At 44.9% G+C, this 19,877-nt stretch overlaps 1 protein-coding gene and 1 long non-coding RNA gene across 5 annotated transcripts; one reads left to right on the top strand and one right to left on the bottom strand.

Annotated features, from left to right (window-relative positions):
* Window positions 1–1,859: 1,859 nt before the first annotated feature.
* Window positions 1,860–6,315, top strand: MLNR (motilin receptor). Its single transcript, XM_004433700.3, is given in 4 exon segments — window positions 1,860–2,935; window positions 3,735–3,863; window positions 3,866–4,040; window positions 4,042–6,315. Coding segments are annotated over 4 exon segments (1,284 nt in total). The 5' UTR covers window positions 1,860–2,031; the 3' UTR covers window positions 4,118–6,315.
* Window positions 6,316–10,252: 3,937 nt separating this feature from the next.
* LOC147916131 (uncharacterized) lies at window positions 10,253–19,858 on the bottom strand. 4 transcript variants are annotated; one of them, XR_015553425.1, is made up of 4 exons: window positions 17,373–19,858; window positions 14,691–14,824; window positions 12,120–13,425; window positions 10,253–11,959 (listed from the first exon to the last, which is right to left on the bottom strand). It is a non-coding gene; the product is annotated as an uncharacterized LOC147916131 (long non-coding RNA). The 4 variants fall into 4 exon arrangements; XR_015553427.1 differs by having other exon boundaries at window positions 12,120–12,336; window positions 13,078–14,824; XR_015553426.1 differs by having other exon boundaries at window positions 12,120–14,824; window positions 19,440–19,858.
* Window positions 19,859–19,877: the final 19 nt, after the last annotated feature.

The raw sequence follows: 19,877 nt of genomic DNA on the forward strand, positions 1-19,877 counted from the left end.
GCAGGCAGAGGATTCAACTTAACCAGCGTTGTGCTTGTGTCTGGTGGAAGAGGCAAGTATGACAACGGAGAAAAGAGCACCGGAGTTGAGGGTGCTTGCATGGGAGTGATTAGGATTGCTCCTGGAGTTTAAACTGGGTAGAGTAGGGAAGTGAGGACTTGAGGCAGGTGAGAGACAAGGTAAAGATAGGAGGAGCGACCGATTGGAGGTCCCAGTGCGGTTGAAGGATTGCAGATGCTGAGGTATTAGAGAAAGTGAGCTAGAAAGACAGGTAGTGGAGGTCAGAAATTCGGATGACCGAAACTGAGATGAAGGAGGACTCCTGGGAACTGGTAAGCATAAGGTATAAGGGCTGTCCACAGGAGCCGCTGCCTGAGACAGGGTGGAGGACAAGATCATTGACAAACGGAGAGACTGAGGCATTGCAAGACTCAGGTGTGTGGGTGTGAATTTTATCAGGCGTGTTTGAGAGAGTGAGGGTCAGGCACCAAAATCCTCAAGAACAAGGGTGAGTGATGGGGAGGGGGCTGCAGAGGGCAGAGTCTGAGGAAGTTTGATTCAAGGCTAGGTTTTAGGAGGGCTGGGAACAGCAAGGATGAGGAAGGTGACAGGTACCCTCCTCCAAGCCCATGGCTCCTGTGTGTGAGACAGGACAGCAGGGGAAGCATGTCCCTAGGGCAAAGCCAGGTTTCAGTTCCAGAAAGGAGAAGCGAACCTTGGGAGAAGAAGTTGAAAATTGAAACCAAAGTAGGATGGGTGGAAAAACTGCTAGACATGTGTCCATTCCCACAGAGATACAGAACTTAGCAGAGAAGCTCCAGAGCAATCTGGGACACTTTGGGTGAGGACTGGAGGGCTACAACGACTGAGGGGGCGCAGGTGGGCAGGGGGTGGGGGAGGTGGCGGCGGGTGGAATCGGGCCTGCAGGCTCTGGAATCAGGCTGACCAGAGTCCCAATCCCAGTCCTGCCTCTTGTTGCCTGTGTGATCTCAAGCAAGTCCCACTTTGCTCAGGGGTAAAATGAGCTCCTAAGAACATGAGGATTCCACGGAAAGCACAGGGCCAAACACGTCCTAAGCACTCAGAAAGTGTCAGGTATTGTCATTAAGACCACAAAGAACGGATTCATAAATCAGTTTTAGTCTTTTTCCCAGAATTTTAGTTCTTTCTGGTGTTGGCAAATACTCTGCTTTTTAAAGTCTATAAAATATTTTGTACATGGAAACAATATAGCACATGTTTAAGTACTCAAATGTACACATAAATACTTAAGCCTTGGTCTTTAAAATTAATAGACACGATCATGCCCATAGATTTCAGAGTTATATGAGATCGTTGAAACGATGTGGTCAACTCCCTTCACCACCACTTGCGAATTTACAGAACAGGAGAACTGGGCTGGGCGAGGCCGGGACTGATCCGCGATCACGGGGTTGTGGAGCCATGGCCAGAACCCGAGAGGAACTCGAGATTCTGGCCTAAACTCCTCTCCTATTATTTAGCATTGCGGCAGCCTACCCTAACCGTCAGGACGCAGCCACCAGCCAAGGTCCCTCAGAAGGTCCCCCTCTGTATCTGACCGACAAAAGCGCCCGCGCTCCGCTGGGTCCATTAACCAACCTCACTGGGGTTCAGCAACCGCTTGCCCAGGACCGGCCAGGACTCGTGCGCTGCGGCCGCCTCCCATGTTCCAGCAGGTGGAGAGGCAAGCGCCCTGGAATAAGACAGGCCTAGAAGAGGGTGCGGGAGTGGGGCGGGCGGTGGCCGGGGGCGGAGACTGCGCACCGCCCACTTGGGAGGGCCTCAAAGCGGACCCTGCAGAGCCGCGTTCAGGCACAGTCCGAACAGCTCGGGCACTGTCGCCTGGAGCTCGGGCAGCGCGGGCAGGGGCTGGGTGGGCCCGCTGCGCGCGGGCTGCTAAAGGAAAAGCTTCGCCCGGGGTCCATGCGCTAGGCTCCCGGCCCACCCGGGCGCGCGGCGGCGCAGAGGGACCCCGCGCGTGTCCGTGCGTCTGCCCCGCGCGGCGCGCCCATGGGCAGCCCCTGGAACAGCAGCGACGGCGCGCGAGGCGCGCGGGAGCCGTCATGGGCCGCGCTGCTGCCGTGCGACGAGCGCCGCTGCTTGCCCTTCCCGCTGAGGGCGCCGGGGCCGGTGACCGCCGCGTGCCTGGGCCTGTTCGCCGTCGGGGTGAGCGGCAACGTGGTGACGGTGCTGCTGATCGGGCGCTACCGGGACATGCGGACCACCACCAACTTGTACCTGGGCAGCATGGCCGTGTCCGACCTGCTCGTCCTGCTCGGGCTCCCCTTCGACCTGTACCGCCGCTGGCGCTCGCGGCCCTGGGTGTTCGGGCAGCTGCTCTGCCGCCTGTCGCTCAACGCGGGCGAGGGCTGCACCTACGCCACGCTGCTGCACATGACGGCGCTCTGCGTCGAGCGCTGCTCCGCCATCTGTCGCCCGCTCCGTGCCCGCGTCCTCGTCACCCGGCGCCGCGTCCGCGCGCTCATCGCCGCGCTCTGGGCGGTGGCGCTGCTCTCCGCCGCGTCCTTCTTATTTCTGGTGGGCGTCGAGCAGGACCCCGGCGTGGACGCGGTCCCGGACCGTAACGGCACCGCGCTCGCCCGCTCGCCCCGCGCCTCGCCGTCCCCGCCGCCCCTGGGGTCCTCGCGGGCGCCCCCGCTGTCCCCGCCGTCGGGGCCCGAGGCAGCGGCGGCCGCGGCGCTGTTCAGCCGGGAGTGCCGTCCAAGCCCGGCGCGGCTGGGCGCGCTGTGCGACCTGCTGTGGGTCACCACCGCCTACTTCTTCCTGCCCTTCTTGTGCCTCAGCCTCCTCTGCGGGCTCACCGGGCGGGAGCTGTGGAGGAGCCCGGGGCCGCCGCGAGGCCCGACCGCCTCGGGGCGGGAGAAGGGCCACCGGCAGCCGCTCCACATCCTGAGTAAGTGGCGCCCCCTCTGTTCCAAACACTCCAACCCGCGGTCCAGGCTGTGTTCCCTTCCCCTGGTCTCCCAGCCCTCGGTGCCTCTTCTAGCTACATTTCCTTTTGTAGTTCTACTCCAGCCTCCACCTGCGTGTCCTTCCCGTCTGCAGAGTAAACCATCTCCGGTCCTCCAGGAGCTCTGGCTAACCCCAGGGCGCCCCTGAAGGCGGGGTACCCGGGACTGGTAAACAGCAATGATTTTCCAAAGCCGCTGCGGTCAGTGAGCCGGGCTGATCCCAGATGGCAATTGGAGGCTCTTAAGCGAACTGCTTGTCTCCGTCAGATGCGGCAGATGTGGCTCACTCACAGTACCTTTGAGAAGCCGTGGTAGATCACATTAAGATAAAGTTTCTTCACTTAATGTTAGATTATCCTGAAGGCTAAAGTGAGCCATGCTCGTAAGAAAAAATAAAAGATTGCGCGGGCCTCTTGCAGAGTTCTTTTCAACAGAAAACAGAGAACATGTCCATGAAGTGGGTTTGTGGAAGGAAGCCTGCCAGAACAGCTTCTTAGTACAAACGGCACCTTCTGGTTTATATCCAGCCTCGAAAACATATATATGAGCCGAATATGCAGTTTTACGGCAAATAACGACGGTGTCTGCAGCCGGGTAGTTTTTCTGGGATGGGAATTTAGCTGGGTAAAAGCTTTATCTAATTTATTTTGCTGCTGCTTATTACTTCAGATGGTTTCTTGGGGACCCTTATTTGTTTTCGGATGCTTCAGCTAATTCTGGTTCCTGTGTCTTGTTTTGCAGTGGTGTTGGTTCTGGCGTTTATAATTTGCTGGTTGCCTTTCCACGTTGGCAGAATCATTTACATAAATTCGGAAGATTCCCGGATGATGTGTTTCTGTCAGTACTTTAACATCGTTGCTCTGCAACTTTTCTGAGTGCGTCTATCAACCCGATCCTTTACAACCTCATTTCAGAGAACTATAGAGCAGCGGCCTGGAAACTGCTGCTGCCCAGACAATCCAGACAGAGAGGTTTCTGCAGAAGCAGGGACCCTGAAGGGGACATGGGCGCAGACACGGCTGGCTGCACGGAGACGAGCGCTAACGTAGACCTCAGCAAGCCTCACGGCCAAGCAAGTCGCCTCGACCCACGGTTCTGGGACTTCAGAGAAAAGAGGTCTGTAGGGACGAAGGACTGAAAGTGGGGAACTGATGCTGTTAATGAGAGCTGGAAAGAGTGGTTGATATTTTGCAAGGTGGTCAGCAACTTTGTCATAGCATGATTTTTTTTTAAATCAAAGTGTGAAATATAACTGTACCAACCTTTCTAGTTTTCCTTTCTTGTACCTTCTCAAGGACGTTCATTTTAGCCTGGTGAAATCCCACATCACAAAATGTGCTCTGGGAAGGTTTTGTAAGTATTCATCCTCCTAGTCTTTGGAAATACGATTGCTCGCTTTACAGTTAGTAAGTGATACAGAGAGATGCTGTTGTAAACTTGTCCCCTCTGAGGTCAGGGGTGTATTTTGGTTTCATGTTTTGGATATAAATGTAATGGTGGTTATAAACCAATGTTACTGCAATAAACAAAAAATAAAAAAATAAATGTAATGGTGCATATACAAGGAACACAGGATAGAGTTTTTATCCAAGAAATTATTTAATGCCTATATATGGCTGCAAAAATTTTTAGAAGCAAGTGAAAGGAATTCTGGGTAGAGTCCGATGTGTAGGGGTCCCACCTCTCTCCTGGCTCCAAGCAAACCATAAAGTTTGGGCACAATACCCTCTTTCAGAACTACTGTGTATAAACAACTGTGTGCAACCCACTTCTCCCTGAGACTGCCCAAGGGGCTGTCCCAGTGCCATTGGCCGTGAGGTAGCAAACCTGGGCACCAGCTTCCGGACAGAGTGACCTTTGTAAAGAGTTTTAATATGCCTTATTTGCCTTGGCTTGGTGAGATAAGTGTTGTCATCTTTCCTGTTTTACTACTGAAGGAAGTGAGTCTTAGATTTCCCAGACAGACACTGGTAGGTCTGAGTCTGAACTTATCCGTAAGATGCTTAACCCACTCCCACGCTGAGAAGCTGCTCTTACTGAAAAACATCAGTTACTGGATTTAGTCAAGGGTTAAAAAGAATGTTTTGGACATTCTGAACAACAACTCTTTAACTTTGTTTCGTTTTTTACAGTTTAACACATAAACCTATTTTCAGAGGGCTGCCCCATCCAGTTCCAACGGGCATCATTCACACCAAGGTCTGTATGAATGGCGCTCCCTGGAGGTAGGCAGAGCACAACTTCTTCAGTTGTAAACTACAAACGGTGACTCCATCAACAACAAGGGTCTGCTCAACAGGCTGACAAAGTTCTGTTGCTTTTTCATTTGAAAAATGAAAGCCAAATACGGTGATGCCTTCAAGTCCCCTTGAAGCGTCCTAACCCCCTGGTCCCGCCCTCAGCTGGTGCAGCAGCGAAGTCTCTCGTCGACATTGGTTTCTCCCAGCTAGTGGATGCAGCCGATAGTGGTCACTTGGGGCAGCAGTCCCTAAACCATGTTCTGCAGATTTTCGAGGATTATTTGAAAAAAGGATTCTGTGGTCAAATATGGTAGGAAAACACTGCATACTGTACCCCCTCCCCAAGAGTCACAAAAGACATCATGAGAAGTGTTGAAGCTTCCTTGATTTATCTTATCACAGAACCAACTCCCTATCCCCCCTCTCCAAGAACTCTTATTAAACCTCACGGACTGAGGAAAACTGTGGAGACACAGATGTAGGGTTCTCAGAGAGGAGGTGCCAGCCCTGTGCCACTGCCACTCCTCTGCTTGGTAGCACTAAGTAGGGACGTGCTGGAGCTGCTGCCACACAGTCTTTCTGCTTATGGGAGTTCCTGTCCCAGGCAGTCAGAGGTGGCCTCTTCCCTGTGGAAGGTCATGGTTAAGAACCTTACTGATATTTATAGTATAATATTTTAGATATAGAAGCAAAGACCTCTCCTTTGAGCTTTCCTGCTCAGATTCTAGAAAAGAGAGATTTACATCACATTTTCCTGTGACCTAAGTGTGTTCCCCGGAGTGGGTGTGGGGAGGACCACTCTTCCTTCCCCACAGGCTCCCTGAGACGGTGTGTCTGAAGCCCATCCCTCCTGCAGATCAGTGTGCGGCTGTTTTTGAAATGCCACTCTCACCCATTAGTGGATTGTGGAGTCAGTGGAGTGGGTCACTTGTTTCTTTAATGGGATGGAGTGGGCGAGAATAGAAGAGAAATCAGTGCATCACATGTCATAAGGGTAGCTGTTGTGTTGTGAAACTTTTGTTTCAATTATGTATTGGTTGGTATCTTTCCTGGTTCACAAAATAAAATGTATTCCTACTGTGGGTCATGGTCAAAAGTATGTGAAAAATTGTTCTAAGATCTAAAATTGTTCTCTGCCCTAACAGAGACTGTCCTTCCCCTGCATTGACAAGTGGCTATAAAGGGGGTGAGGGGTCTGGGAAAACCCGAGGAGGCCAAATCAGGGATCACTGGAGAGGGCCAGCTGGGCTGTGGTTTTCAGTCCTGGGCCTCACTCCTCCCCGGGACGGCATCATGGGGGCTGTGCCTTGGGACCACGCCCTACACCCGGAGAGAGATGTGTGCTGCATCCCTGCAAGGTTCCCTTTGAACCCTCTCTTCCTTCTGTAGGCCAAGCTGCTTTTGTTAGGTGAGGCACCAGCCTTGGGGAAGGGCTTGTGTTTCATTCATTCACTCAGCAAATATATACCAAGCAATGGCTAAGTGCTAGACAGTGTATGGCAGACACACTAGAAAAATGAATCCATGTCATAGTGTCCAAATCATTCACCTTTTTAATGGCATTTTTTTTTGAAATGTGTAATTCTGTCACCTAGACAAACCACAGATTCAGCTCACAGGTTAATAAAAGCACATCTGATGGACCTGCAGAATATCAGGTTAGTCCTATCCACACGGATATTCCTCCCCTTTTCAATATGCGCCATTTCCAGTTCTGAAGGGAATGTTCAAAGAGGCTATTGCACAGCACCTCCTAGGAATCAAGAGTCCCCTGTGCAAGGTCCTCAAGGGGACATGAGAGCAATGTGTTAATGATGTTTAAAAGTTTGAACACAGCCTCTCCTAACTATTTCTACTTATGTAATAGTAACATTTGCCGGTATGTGGAAGCTTTTCTTACATAAGTATTTGTGGTTGTACCGGTCGAGTGTTTTAAGTGGAGCTCTAAAAAGGCATTTCTTTTTTTTTTTTTTTTTAAAGATTTTATTTATTTATTTTTCCCCAAAGCCCCAGTAGATAGTTGTGTGTCATAGCTGCACATCCTTCTAGTTGCTGTATGTGGGACGCGGCCTCAGCATGGCCGGAGAAGCAGTGTGTCGGTGCGAGCCCGGGATCCGAACCCGGGTCGCCAGCAGTGGAGCGCGCTCACTTAACCACCAAGCCACGGGGCCGGCCCTAAAAAGGCATTTCTTAAACATGGATGTGAGGCAATTTTTAATTGTGAGCCAATTTTCTAAAGATTCTGAACTCTAAATACTACATAGACCCTGGTCAGCTCAGAGCAGCCTTCAAAAATCAGCATTTCCTTTCCTGGGAGCACAGGAACATTGGTCATGGAACAAGCGAGTGCTCCTCAGGCATGCTTTGTGGCCAGTCACTCAGCATGTCCCTCGCTCTGTGTAAGCTACAAGGAGATGACAGAGGCAGACTCTACTCGCCACCTTCGTAGCAAAACAACACACACTTTTAAACAGTAACAGACGCCTGTGTAATAAGGGCTCAAAAGTGTCAACCAGATCGGGTGAACTGAGTGTGGGGAGGCAGGCAGTCGGGCGATGTTCTCTGTCTGTCTCTTTCGAGGCACTTAGCTTGTTACATCGTGGTGGCTGGTTCCCAGGATGTGTAACTTGTTCCCTAAGGACAGACCGTGTTTTATTCCCCTTGGCGTCCTTTGCCCAGGTAACAATGTGCGTTGAACTCAACTGGCTGCAAAGGAGGGGACAGGGATCTTCACTCCGGGGGATGGACGGGAGATGGAGGTTGAGTAAGCAGATGACTGGGACGTCTGTTCTGAGCCACCGGACAGCACAAGGGAAAGCTCAAGACAGGAGCGAAAATGGCACACGGGGGACAGAGGGCTGAAGGGAGTGGAGGAAGAGCCGCTGAGGAATAGGAGAGGAGGGGAGTGGGGGCACTGATGTAACCAGGAGCTGCAGCTTGCAAAACAGATGAAATGGGCTGGGGGGAGGCTGAGCCTGGGAGGCCGGTTGGGACGAGTTATTTACCATAACCCAAGGCATAGGCACTCGCGGGGTAGAGTGACACTGGACTAGTAACATGACCAGGTTCAGCACCTCCCGTAGCCAAGACCCTCAGCAACGTTGTGGCCTCAGAGCAGAGACAGTGTCCCTTTCCCCACCCTCAATCACATCCCTGGGCGCTCCCACCTTAGTTTCCTGCAACGGTCCCAGCTGTTCCTCACCCAGGCCCAGGCAGGCCATAGCAGAAAGGGCCACAGTTGACATCTCCTTTCTCTCATCTTGGCAGCAAGTGTGCAAGTCTCGAAAATGTTCCAAGAATTTCTACTACTTGTGATGATACAGGGATAAAAAGAGATTTTCTTGGAAAGCAAATACATGCAGGTTTCAAAGTTATAATGTCCTAATTTTACTGTAATAGTTATACCTGTTCGTAACTGGAACATAAATAGAGCTAAATTTGATCTTTGTTTCCATCTTACTCCCACAATATACAAATGTGTCAGAGCTTCCTAAAGTAATTCAGAAATCACTGAAAATACCTGAGAGACTGTTTTAAGATGTCTTTTATTGGTTACTAGCAGGCAAAGCTGTAAGGTGCATGCAGGCCACTTAGCCTCTGAGGGTAACTCTGCTTACAGGCCTCTCACGGAATCCATTAGCCACTGACCACTCACCTGTTGAACGGCCACCATCTGAACTTGCATTTTGAAGACTCTGTTCTCCAAGAAGATAGTATTGAAAGTGCTATGAGATTCCTGCTGGTGGCACAATGGAGGGGTTGAAGTCATTTTAGGCATGACTTTTTTATCATTGATGTAATGACCAGGATTTGATTTATCAGTTCTTGGAAGAAATAAATGTTGAGGGAGGAGGGATGACGGGGGAGGAAAAAAATTCATAAAATGCAATGAAGCTTCTGACTAAAGTACATTGTAAAATACCTGTAATGGCTGGTTATGGAAATTACCAGAAAGTGATAGAAACTGTGTACTCACCTGAAAAGGATTTCAGTGTAGATTTTGTCTTCATCAGGGGAATGTAAGTAAACAAGTTACCCTCCCTGACCGTTAAATGGAAGAATGGCCATTGTTGCCCCACTGGTGTTACTGCTACTTGTATCCCTCTGTTGTCTCTATGTTCTAACTGGGCCATCAGCTTTTTAGCAGACGTACAGTGAACACTCTGTTTCACAGGCAAGACAGAACCTGAGTCCGCAGACACTGGCAACTGATTTGTCTGGTGTTGCCTGTTTTCTTTGGGTTTTTTTCATGGGCTGTATCTACTGCCTCATCTTGATTATTCTTGCAAAAATAAGAGTTTTGTGGTTTATCTAGGAATAATACAGAAAATATTGCTTTTTTTGTGAGGACAAGCAATTTTGTGCAGTTTGTTTCAATCTAATAAAATGTGAATTTTTTTTGAAAAACAAAACAAGGGGCCAGCCCGGTGGCACAAGTGGTTAAGTGAGCGCACTCTGCTGTGGCGGCCTGGGGTTTGCCGGTTCAGATCCTGGGCACGCACTGATGCACCGTTTGTCAAGCCATGCTGTGGCGGCGTCCCATATAAAGTAGAGGAAGATGGGCACAGATGTTAGCCCAGGGCCAGTCTTCCTCAGCAAAAAGAGAGGGGGATTGGCAGATGTTAGCTCAGGTCCGATCTTCCTCACCAAAAAAAAAAAAAAAAAGAAAAGAAAAACAAAACAGAAAAGAAGCCTGTGGAGTAACTGTCTAGATTATTTAGGTCCCTCTAGGTGAGGTGGGTATGATGCACATGCCAACTAAGAACATTCAACTTCTGTCATATGAGTGATGACGTAAATGTGAGTATGTTACGTTTAAGTTGTTACAAAGACATCGTATGTATTGTTTTCTAAGTATAAAATATCAGCTTCACTTCCTCTTCCTTCCCAAGGCACACTGAACTAAAGAATCCTCAAATTTGAACATTCTTTTTATCTAAATAAATTTGTATTCCAAAAAGGATTTAAGGCAATTTACAAAAATGCCCAAAATAAGATAAAAATTAACTAAATGGGGAAAGTAAGAACTAAGTAAAAATTAGTGTAGGTAAAATAAGATTCTACCAGGGAGAAAGAGAGGACACAAAATTCATGCCCTGGTGTCTGGTTAGGAAGATTATATGATTCACAGGAGACAGGAGACTTTATCCTGTGGGTACTCCAAGATGTCATCCTGTAAACCAGAAAACCATGTCCTCCACCACAATCTTCACAGCAAACAGTACTGAAGTCACAGGGCTTCTTCTTATAATGCCAACGAAAAAAGTTATCCCCACTCAGAAAAAAAATGATACAATGGTGTTTACTTGATTTCTTTTTCAATATGCATTTTCTATTATTACAAAATAATTTCCTACTTGAATAAAATCAGGACCTGGTCAAATGGAACTCTCATTTGATACTCTGGGGGAATGCAAGTTTGTCGTCACAGTTTTTTTTAATTAATAACACACAACTGATAGAAGCAGTGACAATTTATAGCCCTGTAAGATGAGAGGTTACCTTGCAGAAACTGATTAAGTGCTAAGATTTTATAGTCCAGTAGAAAAGTTAACCCCAAACGTGTTATGGTTGAATGGGCCTGAAGAAAGTTAACCAGGCATATTTTATTGAGGGGGTTCAGAACAAGCCACCCCAGAATGTGCCACTTTAGCATGTGGATTAGTTTGAGCTGAAGGCAATGAAGACCTAGCAGACTCAGGAAAAGCTTTTCACCTTCCACTTAACTGCCTACAAGAATTTAGAAAGGGGGTCTGTACCAAGAAAAGAGCTATTACCAGAGAGAACTTTTTCTTCTGAGAGATCTCCCTGCGTGGCAGGGCAAACATTTGTTTCCCAAACATCTGCTCTTCTCACCTTCCTGTGAATTGCCTTCCTCCCCTCTGAGCCCCAGACCCCTATCCTTTTCCTTAGCTCAGGATGGTATATAGGCCTCAACTGCCTGGCTGCCTGTTGAGTCTCATATCTTTGTGGGACTCCCGTACATAATTAAAATTGTTTTTCTCTTGTTAATCCATCTTTGATTATAAGGGAGTCTCAGCCAAGAACCTAGAAAGGTAGAGGGAAAATTGTTTTTCCTCCCCTACAGTATTAGTTATTTTTCTGTCCTTTCCTGTCCAAATATTAAAATCCTCATTCCTCAGATACACTCTGAACTAGGTGTCGCTCCATCACTGGAGGTTCCCTCAGTTAAGAGTTAAATGAGGGGGAATTACTGAGTTGTACTGGAAAACAGCCACACTCGTTCATTTACATATTGTCTACAGCTGCTTTTGCAACAAATGACAGAGACTGAATGGCCCACAAAGCCTAAAATACTTACTATTTGGGCTTTTAGAGAAAAAGTTTGTCAACCCCTGAACTAAATACAACTTTGACACCTGCTCCCTAATAACTATGAAAATTGCACTTTTTTAACACCAGCTAATGTTGAAAGATGATGTGATACCAAAAAGTACTTAGTAGAAGCAATTCTATGGAGGGCCATAATACTACTGCTAAATACCAGAACTCAGCAACGCTAGGGGCAGGACCCAGGAATCCCGGTTTTAACACGGTCTTTGGATGACTCTTCCATGTGCACAAGTCTGAGACCCGCTGGGCTAGCTCAGCGGTTCTGCACAGGTTCTGGCTCAGGGAGTCTGAAGTGGGACCCAAGAGTCTTCGTTTCTAATAAGCTCCTGAGTGATGCCAGTGTTGGTGGTCCGAGGGTCTTAGTTTCCTCACCTGTAAGATGGAGATGGTAAAAATATATATCTTAGGGTTGTTGTGAGTATGAAATGAAGGAATATACATTTATATCCTGCTCCCACCCCTTCTAAGCTCTGTGTTCAAGCAGGTTACTCAGTGTCTTGGTTCTTATAAGTAGGGATAGTAATAATAATACCTGCTTCCTAAGGTTGCTGGAAGGAGCGAATAAGATAATATACGTAAGGGCCGCCCCGAGGCTTGGCAGTTGTGTGCGCCCGCGCTCTGCTGCTGGCGGCCCGGGTTGGGATCCCGGGCGTGCACCGACGCGCTGCTTCTCCGGCCATGCTGGGGCCGCGTCCCACGTGCAGCGGCTGGAGGGACGTGCAGTTGTGATGTGCAGCTATCTGCTGGGGCTTTGGGGGGAAAAATAAATAAATAAAATCTTTAAAAAAAAAAAAGATAATATATGTAAGAACAGAGCCTGGAACATAGTAAATGCCCAATAATCTAAGATACCATTACTATTATCATTGTTACACAAGGTATCTGATGCATGGCAGATATTCCATCAGCGGTAGTCCCCTCTATTTCCTCTCTTCCTGTCCTCTCATCCCTACACTCCCTCCAGTCCCTTCTGTTGATTTCTAACGTGTTTAATTAGAGAACCTCTTCAGGAATGCTGATTCAGAAATACCCTAAATCCAGTCCAGAGGGTGCCACGCAAATGGGGACCCAGAAGGAGTTTGGACATGGACTGTGGTGCTCAGGCCCATCTGCCCAGCCCTTCTTGGGCGGCCTTGTGGCAGAGGACCTCAGGACAACACAGCAAGTGGGCTTGCCAGTCCTTCCCACTTCGTGGGAGCACAAACGTTCCCAGGTTCCCTGACCTTCTTACTTTGCAGCACATTAATCTATGTGGCACCAAGTTTACTTTACTGAGGACACCATTTGGGACAGTATCTGGAAAGCCTGAGAAGTCATTTTTCTTTGGCAGCGCTCTCCTCCAGAACAAAGTGAATGTTTCATGAAAGGCATCTGGATTTTGTTTCTGGCTTCTCTTTGCTTCTTTGGGGTTTAAGTGCTGTCAGGAACTGCCTTCCGAGAATTGTTTAGGAAACCTTAATTTCTGGATGCAGGGTGATGTTTATGGTTACCTTTGCCTGAAATGACCAAATTAGGGCCAATCCCTAATCCCAGTGAACAAGGGTACACTGGCCACTAATAGTCCCTATGGGTCCTGTGGCCACCTTATCTCCAGGCATGCAGAAGACACGGTCACTGGTCATGGTGTGCCTTCCACGTACAAGAGCAAGATTGAGTGTGAGGTATGTTTTCTTCTAGAAGCCAGGTATTCGGTCTCTGCCAAACACCGCCATTATCAACAAACCCAGTATAGACACAGTCTATATGATCCGCTCCATGGGACCTCAGCTTGTTTTGTTGTGAAAAGATTCTGTCCAAATAAATACACTGCTAGGACTAATATTCCCAACCAACAGGATCTAGAATAAAAGGAAAAGATTTGGGTTATCTATAGAGAATAAGCAAATGGAACACAAAGGAGGAGGGACAATAATTAAGGATATGAGCACCTATTTGCCAGGCACTGAGCTACTTGGGATCATTTAATCTTCAAGAAAATCTGTGACAAACATATTACCACCATCCCTCTCTCTCTCCCTTCCTTCCTCCCTCCTTTCCTTCCATCCTTTCTTCTTTCCTCCCTCTCTGAATAATTCAGTCAAAAAGTCATTTGACAGCTTCTCCTCCCCTCCCCTCCCCTCCCTTCCCTTTCCCTTCCCTTGGAGGCAGAAGGGGCTGTGGAGGCAGCAGCAGAGGGGCTGGGAAGTCCAGGAGGCAAGCAGTGTGCTAGGGAGATGAGTCACATACAGGGGAATTCAGGGGGGAAAATTAGAAAGAAAGGAAAGAAGAAAAAAACTCTATTGAGAATAATGAGAGCCAGGTTTCTTGCTGCTAGAGAAGAGATTTACAAATATGGCAAGGGGAAAGGCTAGAAATAACCCTGATGTGCTGCACTGGAACTGAAGGTATTGGTGTGAACTTTTTTACATAGATAGATAGCCATTGAGAGAGAGAGAGTTATATGAGTGTGTCTATATATGTACATGTATACACATATACATCTAGAGATATAAATATATTTTCTAGATCTAGCCTCCCAGAGGGTCTAGTAATAATGACATTTCAGTAGGAATGAGCATACTTAGTGCCTAGATCTTAGTTTTTAAATACTAAGAGGAACCAGGGCTCCTTGGGGAAATGGTTGACTCTAGGTCTGGGGCAGGGAATGTACAAGATGAGACTGGAGCATCTTGTTGTACCAGAATGTAAGGAAGTGCTCAAAGAATGATTGGGACATGTCAAAAGGATAAAGGAGACAACTTGAAGGGGATTTCATCAGCCAAATTTGGGACAATTTGAGTACTAAAATTAATGATAATAGATTAAAACCCACTGAATAAAATAGAATTCACAAGTCCATGCTGATATAAATGAATGAATGAATGAGGAAGAGGGAAAGTTCTTCCTTATAGTAGAATAACTACTATATGAAGAAGAATGACAGAAATCACAATCAGACGATCATCATCACAGTGGTTAATTCATGTGGGAATCACCAATAGATGCTGAAGTTGTTGCATGAAGGTTTAATGCGTATAGGATATTGGCATAGTTTAGGGATTATCTCCCCATAAAATACTCATCAATTACAAAGGGAAAAATAATGACTTAATGGAGTAGAAACCTGATTGCCAGATGATCAAGGCTGGCATCACCAGGGATGTGTTAACACTGAGTTGCCTCCTGATGTGATCCGTGGAAAACAGCGCAGCATTACTCCTGGAGTCGTCTCACCAAAAATGGATAGCCTGAGGCTGGCTGTGAGGAAACATCAGAATGACCCTGGTTGAGAGAAATCTTACAGAATGAAAGCCTGTACCCTTTAAAAACTGTTAATGTTGGGAAACAGAGGGCAAGACTGAGGAAATGTTCCACGTTGAAGGAAACTAACAAGATGGAAAACTCAGTGATTCTGGATGAGAAGCTGCAGCAGAACTAAAAATGACACATTGAAACACTTTTCGAAATTTGAATGGGTCTGTGAATTGGATAGTAGTGTCCAATCAATTTGGTTTCGTGTTTTGGACGGTTGAATTAGCATGTGTTAGAGAGTGTCTTTGTTTTGGAGAAATGCACATCGGAGGTTTTTGGGGGGAATTGGGTACAGTGTCTGTAACTTGCTCTCAAATGATTCAGAAAAAGAATGGGGGTATGCAAATGTAAGAGAGAGAGAAAGAATAATAGAAGACGGTGCAAATGTAGTGAAATGTTGAAAATTGCAGATTCTGGGAGAAGGTGATATGGGAGTTCTTTGTACTGACAAGATTAAAGGGTCCATGATTAGTAAGGCTAATTTACTAACATCGCATTATTGTTGGGGTATTTGCTGGACCTGCCTTTCCAGCATGTCCCTGAAACAGGATTATATATATCACCCCACTGATGTCTGGTTTGGCCATGTGACTTGCTCTAAGAGCCATCACTTAGTTCTGCCATCTCTTTTCCCTCTGCCACGGGAAAAGCATATCCAGACAGAGGCTGCTCCTTTAGCCTGGATCCCAGAGCCAATCCACAGGAGCACAGCTGCAGCATGAGCCAGAAAGCAATCTTTGTTGTGGCAACCCACTGAGATCTGGTGGTCATTTGTGATCCACGGCAAACTTAGTCTCAGCTCACTGATACACTTAACTGGTAAATAACTTGCGTGGCTAGACTGTGAATATAGGTTGTCGATCTGACATCAAAGCCCATGCTCTTTCCATTTGATATAAAGAATTATTTATTGATTTTAGAACCATTTTACTGATTAAGTTGGCCTTTGTAGGGCTCAGCTGAACTGAACTTGTCCATTCCTTAGCACTTAGGTAGCGTTTTGTCTTATAATTCTTTTTAGTCCTCTTATTCTTCTTTGCAGCAGAACTATTATTTCCAGCAATATTATGGATAAGATAGCCCCCAAAACACTTCGGCTACAAAGCATTAAAATGCTGGATAAAATATGGCTGAGCTAGCAAGAAAGTCAAGGAAACAGTCTGAGTATTTAAACTACTCTGAAATACTAAAAGACTGAAAATGGAATGAGAACAGGAATCCAAGGAGAAGTAAATGAGCAATGAAGCTAATGGTCATTCTAAAGGTAGATCTTGACTCCTAGAGATCAAAGATTTTATATATATATAAGATATATATATATTATATATAATCACATATATATACACATATATAAGATATAGAAATATGGATATCTATATCTTTTTATTTTGAAAGAGTTTAAGATGCATAACAAGTTGCAAAAATAATAGAGTTACTATGGACCTTTCTCCCAACTTCTGCAATGATAATACATTACATAATCATAGTACATTGGGAAAACCAGGAAACTGACATTGGTACAATACTATTAATTCAGGTATAGACCTTATTTGGATTTTACTAGTTTTTAATGTACTAGTTTTGGTTTTAGGGGTTGAGTTCTATGAAATTTTATCACATGTGTAGACATGACTAACTGTTAACACAAAGAAACTCCCTCATGTTACCTCTTAATAGTCACACCCTTCTCCCAACCATACCTCTTGGCAACCACTGATCTGTTCTCCATCACTCTAATATTTTCACAACGAGAATGGTATACAAATAGAATCTCACAGTATGCAACCCTGTAAGATGGGCTTTTTTCATTCAGCACAATGCCCTCAAGATTCATCTGATTTGTTGTATGTATCAATAGTTCATTCCTTTCTATTGCTGAGTAGTATTCCACAGCATAGATAGCGACTGTTTTTTAGTCACTCGTTTTTTGGCTTGTTGCCAGTTTTTGATGATTACAAATAAAGCTGCTATGAACATTCATACACAGAATTTTGTGTGAACATAAGTTTTCATTCTTCTCGGATAAATACCCAGGAGTGTGATTGCTGGGTGATAAGATGAGCATATTTTTAACTTTACAAGACACTGTCAAATTGTTTTCCAGAGTGGTTGTACCATTTTATATTCCCACCAGCAATGTATGAGAGATCCAGCTGCTCTCCATCCTTGCCAGCATTTAGTACTCCCAGTACTTTTAATTTTAGCCTTTCTAATAGGTGTGCAGTGGTATCTCATGGTGGTTTGAATTTGCATTTTCCTAATGGTTAATGATGGTGAACATCTTTTCATGTACTTATTTGCCATCTGTATACCTTCTTTGATGAAGTGACTATTCAAGTCTTTTGCCCATTTTCCAACTGGATTGTTTGTTTACTTACTCCTGAGTTTAGATGGCTCTTGAAATTAAAAATGAGATAACATTTTGAACAAATTTATGCCAATTAATTAAAAAACTTATATAAAATGAACAAATTTCACAAAAAATATGACTTACCAAAAACTGACCAAGAAGAAATAGACAGTCTGAGTAGTCCCTTAACCAATAAAGGAATTGAATTAGTAGTGAAATGTCTTTCTACTTTAGAAAGCACCAGCCTCAGATGGTCTTCCCAAGAGAATTTTAACAAACATTCAAGGAACAAGTAATTACAATCTTACACAAACTCTTCCTGAGAAAAGAAAAACAGGAAACACTACCTAACTCATTTATAAGGCTGGCTTAATCAAGACATCAAAACCAAAGAGACCATGATAAATATATCCTAAACTCATTCATGAACAAAGACTCAAAGATCTTAAATAAAATATCAGCAAATTTAATCCAGCAATGAATAAAAAATTAACACATAATGAGCAAGATGGGTCTACCAAAGGAACACAAGGCTGGTTTAACATTAAGCAATCGATTAGTATAATTCACCACATTAACTGATTAAGAAAGAAAAACTATAGGGTCATTTTAAGAGATTCAGAGAACGTATTTGATAAAAGTCAACATCCATTCATGATAATAATTCACAGCAAGCCAGTAGAGAAAGGATATTTCTTAAACTGATAAAAGGCATCTACCATGAGCATTTAAAAAAGTTCAACATCTTATTAAAAAAAAAAAGAAATAGAAAGGAATTTGCATAATCTGATAAAGGACAGCTATCAAAAGTCTAGAGCAAAAACTATATGTTAAAGTTTAACATTAAAATCATTTCCTTTAGATTCAGGAATAAGAAAGGATGCCTGTTACCAGTACCTCTGTTCAATATTTCCCTGGCCATCCTAGAGTGCAGTAAGGCAAGAAAATGATATAAAAGGTTTGAGGATTAGAAAGCTATAAATAAAATTGTCCTTATTTGTAGATGATATAGTTTCAATCTAGCAAACAAAAGAAACTGAAAATAAATAGTATTAAAATTAATAAAATTTAGCAAGACTGATCAACATAAGATAAATATATAAAAATCACTTGCATTTCTATATATTAGCCACAAATACTTAAAAATATAATTTTTAAAAAGATGTCATTTACAATAGCAACAAAAAAAACTAGGATTAAATCATTAAAATATGCAAAATCTTTGTGGAGACGAATTATAAAACCTTTTGAAACCCCAATATACCATATTCACATAGATATACCATATGGGCTCAGGGGATAGGAAGCCTATATATTTCAAGTTAATCTATAAATTCAATGCACTTCCAATCAATATTCCAGTGGAATTTTTTGAGGAATATGACAATATGATTCTAAAACTTACATGGAAGATTAAAGAGCCAAGATATTCCTGAAGAAAATAAGGGTTTTTTTGGGGGGGGAGGGGGAGATGTAATAAACCAATGATATACAATACAGACAGAGCCCAGAAACAGACTCATGTGTATATGGAAGTTTGATATATGACAGAGATGACACTGCAGATCAATGAGGAAGTAGTGATGGGATAACTGATTAACCAAATAGAAAATAAAATTGGATCCTTGCTGCACACCTAACACAAAAATGAATTCTACACACATGAGGATGTAAATATAAAAGGAAAAACTTACGGCTTTTAGAGGAAATAAAAAACATATCTTTTTTAAATTGAGGTATAATTAACATTAAAGAAATAAAAGATACCTTTATTACCTTGGGTAGGAAAGACATTTTAAAGATACAAAGATACAAAACCCATTAAAGAAAATTATTTGTATGTTTGGCACATTAAAATAAAGAGCTATGCACTGAAAAACATCATAAAGTAAGGCAAAAAGCAAGAGGCAAATAAGGAAAAGATATTTACCATACACACACCCAACCGAGAATGAACATCCAGGATATATAAAGAATGCTTACAAATGAATAAGAAATAAGAACTACCAAATAGTTGTGATAACAGAACCGGCTGCTGATGGAAACTAGGCTCTGAGTCACCAGTGGGTGGGGGGGGGGCGGCGGCTTCATTTTGAGTCATGCCAGGGATACTTATAAAATAATAAAATAAAATGCACTGGGCAGAAATCCACAGTGTCAGGTACTTCTCACATTTTCCAGGGGCCACTTGCTATTTCCTCCTACCCTCACCTTTCCCACAATCTCAGTTCCACCTCTTAACGTCTTCATGCGTCTGATAAGAAGCAGCATGTTCCTATGGTGGTCCCTGGCACCAAGTTCCCCAGGACTGGCCAATCTGATGATAAGAACAACCTGGACCTCCAAGCTCCCACCCCCCTTCGCCGCCCAGATTCTCTAAGACCTTGACCACGACAGATGAGGCAGGTTTCCATTTCAATTCTCTACGCTCTGTGACCAAAACTCTGAAGGCTGCGCAGCCCTCATCACCGTATCAGAGTCTGCGCAACCTGGGACTTCGAGCCAAGACATCCTCAAGCGATCCTACTTTGACAAAACAAACGATCACACCCAATAGGGGCCTCAAGTGATTCATCGCATAGCGCTTCACACCCAGCCTGCCGCCGGCCGAGGCTCAGCCCTGCGCCATCGCGTCCACGCCTCGCTATG

The sequence above is a fragment of the Ceratotherium simum genome, chromosome 10 (assembly GCF_057802395.1).
Source record: "Ceratotherium simum simum isolate JZ-2026a chromosome 10, ASM5780239v1, whole genome shotgun sequence".
Lineage (NCBI taxonomy): Eukaryota > Metazoa > Chordata > Mammalia > Perissodactyla > Rhinocerotidae > Ceratotherium > Ceratotherium simum.